Source organism: Aplysia californica, unplaced genomic scaffold (assembly GCF_000002075.1).
Source record: "Aplysia californica isolate F4 #8 unplaced genomic scaffold, AplCal3.0 scaffold00127, whole genome shotgun sequence".
NCBI lineage: Eukaryota > Metazoa > Mollusca > Gastropoda > Aplysiida > Aplysiidae > Aplysia > Aplysia californica.
Genome location: NW_004797397.1, coordinates 1,428,505 through 1,435,466, shown reverse-complemented (window position 1 = coordinate 1,435,466; position 6,962 = coordinate 1,428,505). Strand labels below are relative to the sequence as shown.

Genomic DNA, 6,962 nt, shown 5'->3' with positions numbered 1-6,962 from the left:
GACAGACAGATAGAGAGTGAGAGAGAAAGAGGGTTCCCAGACCCGCACAATTAATTCTTGCATACAATATTATAATAATATACCTATAGTACTGATGACGGTGATGCAGAAAAGAATGGAAGAGGAGATGTCCCAGTTGGTCCCCGTGTCGAAAATCTCGTCGTCAATGCTGCTCACGTTCCCAGAATAATTCCTGCTCACGATGTTGGTCACTTGCACACCCTCTGTGTGAGTCTCCAGCACACGCAAGACGTACGCGTGCAGTTCCTCGTGGTTGATACACTGGTGTTCCTCTGTTGATGATGAAGTAAAAAAAGAAGTCGAACGGGGAATTAATGGTATAAGTTTAAAGCCTCTATCAACTCTATTCGGTTATTTAAGAAGCAGGGGAACCTCCGATTTTAAAAACGTTCAATAATGTCGAGGATAACACAATGACAAATGGAAGTTAACTCATTACAAACAATTTGCTATGACATTCAGTGTCAATAATTTCAAATCTGTGTGCTACACAGAGGCGACCAGCAATGAAATGATTGTAAAATTGTTCTGTATTGGGGTGATGTTGTGTTTTTGGTATTCTTTGTGTGTATGTGAGGGTGCACGTGTGTGTGTATGTGTGTATGTATGTGTGTGTGTGTGCGCGTGTGGGTGTGTGTGTGTGTGTTTATGTGTGTGTATGTGTGTGTGTGTGTGCGTGTGTGTGTGTGTGTGTGTGTGTGTGCTTAATTATGTATGTGCGTATATAGGTTTGCGATTGTAATCCAAAGTTGAGGATCAATAAAGTGGAATCTATTATTTCATGTATTCAATTTAACTTTATAGTTTAATTTCTTGTATGTCGAGCATCGCCAATAGCAATATACATTTCGTCGTATGTAAGTAACACTCTACCCCTCCCCCCCCCTCCTTTTTACGTCTCATTATTTATTCGGAAGTCTTCACCCACAAACTACGATCTATACAAAGACCCCACCGCCACCCCGTTCCCTACACTCTCACCTATGACACCAACACACGAACAGTTAACAGCTAAGCTCTAACCCTAACTCCAAACCTCTAATCTAAAAGCGAAATGCTAATGCCTAACATTAAACAGTAATCTTAAATCCGAAAACCGTAAACCATAATTCTCAAACTGTTCCTCCTGTCCACTTTATAGTATTGATTATTTAAAGGAAACAAATTTCATTTCAAAATTTCCAAAATTCATTATAGATTCTGAAAACAAGTCGGGAAAAGAATATTTTAAAGTGAACCATGTCTCGGGAAATTGCTTTTTTCTAGTTGCATGATCCCTATGTACTGTGCAGGCGCTGCTCAGTGACGACAAGCAATGCAGCAATGGCATGTTCGTGAAATTGTTCTGCATTGGTGTAATATTGTGTACTTATGCATGTATTTATGTATGTATTTAGGTATGTATAAATTACTAATTATGTATTTACGTATGTATGTTTGCCATTGTAACCCAAATTTCCCCAACGTGGATCAATAAAATGTTAGGCCTATTCCTTTCTTTCTTTCTTTCTTTCAGTCCTTCTTTTTTCTTTCTTTCTTCCTTTCTATCTTTCTTTCTTGATCTATTTATTAACTTATCTATGTATCTATCTATCTATTCATTTATTTATACTTACGTAAAAACTTCTCGTGATCAGCAGCAAAGCTCCTCTTTTTGGCACTCTCATTTGTTCCCTCCAAGAACTTGAAAATGACCGCGCCCACGATGAGGTAGCCGAAGGTGACCAGGACAATCACAATAAACACCGTCCTCTTCATGATGATGTTGTTGCTGCTGTAGTTGCTGTTGCTGTAGTTAGTGTCGGTAATGGAGGTGATGGTAGTTGAGGGGGAGGAGTAGAGCAGCTATTAAAGAGCTGATAGTTTCCCCGTTGATGGTGGCGCAACTGGTTCTTCTCTTCTTCTTCTTCTTCTTCTTCTTCTTCTTCTTCTTCTTCTTCTTCTTCTTCTTCTTCTTCTTCTTCTTCTTCTTCTTCTTCTTCTCCCTGCCTGAGTTTTCAGTTGCTAGCAAACTTCTATACTGCTGCTGCTGCTAACGCTGCTGACGCTACTGCTGCTGTTAATGCTGCTGAGGCCGTTGTACCAACTACTGTTGCTACTTCTGGTGTCCCTTTTGAAGTGTATGCTGCCGTAAATGCTACACTTTTAGTTGTTTTTTCTTCGCTATCCCTCCCGTCTCGCTTCCTTATGCTGTGACCGATGCATGTGTTTCAGTTTTTGGTTTGTTTGAGTTTGTTTGTGTGTGTGTGCTGATTTCTTTGTTATTGTGCTTGAAGATATTGGTATCACTGTTGTCGTTGTTGTTGCCGCTACTGTATGTGCATTCTCGGGGCTGGTTTTTCATTTATTCATTTCAATGAACAGCAGTCTTTAAGTGCAGATGTATTCGTACTGTATACGCTTTGTTCGGCAAAAAAACAGCTCAGTCTTGGGTACCCAAATACTTCCATACAGCTTGAACACTGCTACAGGCCCTGCTTCTGATGATTGCAGCAGCATCGATTCTGAAAATACAGAAAAAAGACAATTGGTAATTATCAATATTGAATTTCATATTTACCAAACTTCTATCAGTACGTCTGTCTGTTTGTCTGTCTGTCCTTTTGTCTGTCTGTTTTTTAAACTCGCCCTAAAAAGTCAAGGAACATCTTGTGTTTTCACCTGTCAAATTCAAACTCCAATATCTCACAAACCCGTTAAGATCAGTCAACCAAACTTGGCACACGCACTGACGAATAGACACAGTTTGCCTATACAGCAAATTGGCCTGCACAGGCTTCATAGCGACGGCCCAGGGCATTCTGAAACACATCCGAAAAGCATGAAAAATGGGCTAAATTTATCTGACTCAGCAACATTGGCATAGGGACTGTTAGCTAAAACTAAGCTTGGCACGTGCTAAACAGATGTCTTAGCTGTGAATATTGCTCACTAACAACCCTTTATAAGTCAGCGTTTTTCAGCCATGTTTCATTACAACACGATGGTCCAACAACGCTCCCTGACTGACGTCAACAGAGAACGAGCCCTTACCTGGCTCCAAGATGGCTCCACGTTCCCAGTTGTTGCACATCGACTTGGGGTGTCTCCATAAACCATATAGAGGCGCAAGAACGAGGGTGAGCGACCGGAAGGGTCCGGGACAGGCCTCGACCAGGACCGCCCCGTTTGACCAACAACAGCATCGACCGGTTCATCGTCAAACAGGCCGTGACGTCACGAGCCACCACTGCAAACGGCATCAGGGACCAACTGCGGGTGACAGCCACGAGAGCGAGGAGACGGAAAGGAACCATATCCGTAGATCCAGGTTAGCTTCTCGTGTCTCTGTCCGGCGCTGAAGGCACACGCTATCCCACAAAGCAGCTGGCCAGGCGTGGCCTGCTCGCCATTCACAGTGGACACACTGTCAGTGGGACCAGGTAGTCTTCTCGGATGGATTCAGATTAAACCTGCTGTACCCAGACAGGCGAGCCCACGTCTGGAGGCGCCGAGAAGCGCTGTTCCACCCTGAGCGCATCCAGCAGGTGGCGCCCTACGGTGGAGGGTCCGGTCTGGTGTAGGGAGGCTTCTTAGCTCACCACAGGACCCCCTGTACCATATACAGGGCAATTTGACCGCGGCAATGTACAGGAATAAAATCCTGCGTCCCCTTTCTGTTCCTCTCCTTCAGCAGATTGGACTCAGGCTGTACTGCAGGACGACAACGCCCCGCCACATCGCGCACGCATCGTGGGGGATTTCCTGCAGCAGCGAGGTGTCACCTGCATGGACTAACCAGCTTGTAGTCCGGATTTGAACACAATAGAGAACATTTGGGATCACATTGACCAGTAAATAAGGGACAAGCACCCTCCTGCACAAAACCTTCAACAACTCGTAGGCTACCTTGTCCAGGAGTGCAGAACCTACCCCAACAAGTTCTCCGAAGGCAAGTCCTGTCCATGTGTCGATGATGTGCCGAGTGTTTGATTAAGCGGAGTGACTACATCCACTATTGACAATGTTCATAAACTATGGCTGTTCAGACTTTTGAAATCCGACCAGTGTGATTGAAACTCATTTTACATGAACTTCTCGTTGTTGTTGAAATCTGAAATTGTACACACTTAATCTAGAGAGTTGAAAGCATCTTTTGCGAAAAAAAATGAATAAATTCTGTTAAACTTTTCTTCAATTATCTTTCTTTGAATTTTTGTTCCTTGACTTTTTTGTGCGAGTTTACCTTTCTGTTTCTCTCTACTAAGTATCTCTCTTTTCTTCTACATTTCTCCCTCTCTGTCTCTTTGTCAGTCTGTCTGTCTGTCTGTCTGTCTGTCTGTCTGTCTCTCTCTCTCTCTCTCTCTCTCTCTCTCTCTCTCTCTCTCTCTCTCTCTTTTCTCCCTCTTCTTTTATTTACAAACAGTCCGTGTCTTCCCCTCTCGCTCATACCTTCCTAACCTCAATTTGTCTCCCCCCTTCACTCATCGTCCGCCGTTCCTCTTTCACTCTGTCTATCATCCCTGACCCATGCCAAAACCAAGCCACACTTAGTACAGACGATAGTAGCAATCACACCTACCCGATGATGCTTAGTGCTGAAGTCAGCAAACAGATAATCCCGTATGTCAGCATATTATCGTGCCTTACAATCTACCTGTACATGCTATTACTCTACCTGCATCATTTCCCATTTATTGTACAGGTACTAGCATCCTTTTCTTATACAATCAGTCCCATGTGTTTTAATTCTGGACATTTGGCAAAGGTTTTATGCACCAGTTACCCTCATCAGGGATTGTTCTGTGACTAAGAAAAGAGGGACCCGAACAAAGGGTTTGTCGCACGTTCTGTTAATAATCTTGAGAGTTGGGGAAAAAAAGAAGAAAGAAACCCTCCCCTCTTTCATAACTAAAATCGGTGTCATACTCGGTGAGCACTGCAGAAATCTTCGTCATATAAGATATTGTGGTGAAATCGGATGCTCGTCAAAATAATACAATCAAAGAAACCGACACATTTTTCCAAATGATTTTTTTTTGGGGGTCAACAGCTTTTATGTCTATTTCTAAACAAATTTATGTGTGTATTATATACACCGTAAAACGTTAATTAAAGGCACAAAAACATAGATTTTCATATTCCAAGGACTCTCAAGCTGTGGAAAGCAAACATGTTTGATTTCCTTGATCACGATTGAAAAAGGTTGATCAAAACTTATTCATAAGGCTAGAACGTCCAATATTTTGTTTTCAAGAGGAATCAGTGGAAATCGAGAAGCCCTAATGGACTTCTTGGTCAAACTTGGTGAACAAAATCAGAGGTAATTTGATACAGTATGCACTGGTCAACGCCGCTTCACGACCCGACCCGTCTAGATTGATCTGATCATGCATTTGACCAATTGGTATCGATTCTAACAATATTATTTTCTCTCCGAACAACCCATTGAAAAAAAACGGCAACCCATAAATGGTCGCTTTTTTGCACAAGGGGGTTATCCCGACAAATGCTGTTTTGAGAAAATAGAAGGTTAAGTTTTTGCCCCTTGTTCTGTTTCTTAAAAAAACAAACAAGGAGAGATTTATCTATAAGCAAACAAATATACACATCAATGAAACAAACTTCTCTTATAGGTAGGGCAAGGCTCACTTTTGGTGTAGGTCAAGATTTCTGGAAACCCCCGATATCTGGGTTAGCCCGCTTGTCCTTAAAAGCGATCAAATGTGCACACTTATTTTCACTGTCAGCATTCTCATTGAGGCCTACTCGTGCAGCCAAGACAAACTACCGGTATACTTGTTGAACCTTGACTGAGACAGGAGGGAGAACATGGGGGAGAAAGGACAAAAAGTAAAGAATTAATAGATTCCCAATAGTATACAGGTAAAGCCATCTGGTATGTAAAACGAGGTGAATTTAGTTTGTTGGGCGAACACGCTTCTACCCTTTGTATTTCGCATGTTGGAGAGTTGCACCGTGTTTGTTTGTTTGTTTGTTTATTTGTTTGTTTGTTTGTCTATGTCTTTATTTGTTTGTTTCTATTTTGATTTTTTCACTGACGAGTGATAGGTTAATCAACTGCATAATCAACATGATTATATGTGCTTGCTTTCCTGGATATATCAATGCGTAAACATAACGGTTCTGTATTCCGTGCTCCTTTGAGTCACAAGGCGGACAATCATCCTTCAAGTCCCCGGAACCTTCCTGTTTTCGTCACCGATAATCGCAAATATGGGCAAAGTCTCTTTATTTTTTAGCGACATAGCTTATTGTAGGCCTGCCTTATTGGGCAATGAAAGAATAGCAAAAGAAGTGATTTAATAAAGCGATTAACACACCGCGTTTTTCTTTATTACTCAAGCAGTGATCAGGGTGTGCCTTTTTAACGATTTAAAAAATGTAACTGTAGGTGTTATTTACGCCCCACTGACACAATTTAGATTAATTCGGAAGCAGAATTCCGACCCAACCGACTAACCCGGGCTGACAGGGGTGTAACATCCCAGCAGCGAGACCTGGATATATTATTTCTTGGGTGCCATTGTGGATGAGATCAGGTGGGGTCGGGTCGGGTCGACGCCTGAGAACAAACTCGCTTGTTTTTTTAGGCAACGAGTCGGACGATCGGATTGTGCCACGATAGCCGCTTTGCGCTCTCAATCTGGCTAACAAACAAACCCAACCCAACCCGATCGTGCCAATGCGCTACCTCAGAATCACAGAGTTCTATCTGACATCTTTGGCCATTTTGAGGTACTAAGATCTTGAGATCAGAAATCAAATGCTCTATTGGCTTTATCAAAATCGTATGGTTATTCTGAGTCGTTATCAAGATATTCAAAAAATTACATTCGAAAAAGCTTGGCATGATGTGAAACTCAATATCTTTGACGCCAAATTTCTCAGAAACTATGTACTGTGCAGATAGAACTTTATAATTCTGAGGTAGCGAATGG

The 6,962-nt window shown here is 42.2% G+C and overlaps 1 protein-coding gene across 1 annotated transcript in view; it reads right to left on the bottom strand.

The window, feature by feature from the left end:
- Window positions 1-6,962, bottom strand: part of LOC101858774 (potassium channel subfamily K member 16-like) — a gene marked incomplete at its 3' end in the record, with an annotated part of 36,769 nt that overhangs the window by 23,064 nt on the left and 6,743 nt on the right. The window contains 2 exon segments of the mRNA XM_013081365.2: window positions 84-293; window positions 1,638-2,525. Coding sequence (XP_012936819.1) covers window positions 84-293; window positions 1,638-1,779 — 352 coding nt within the window.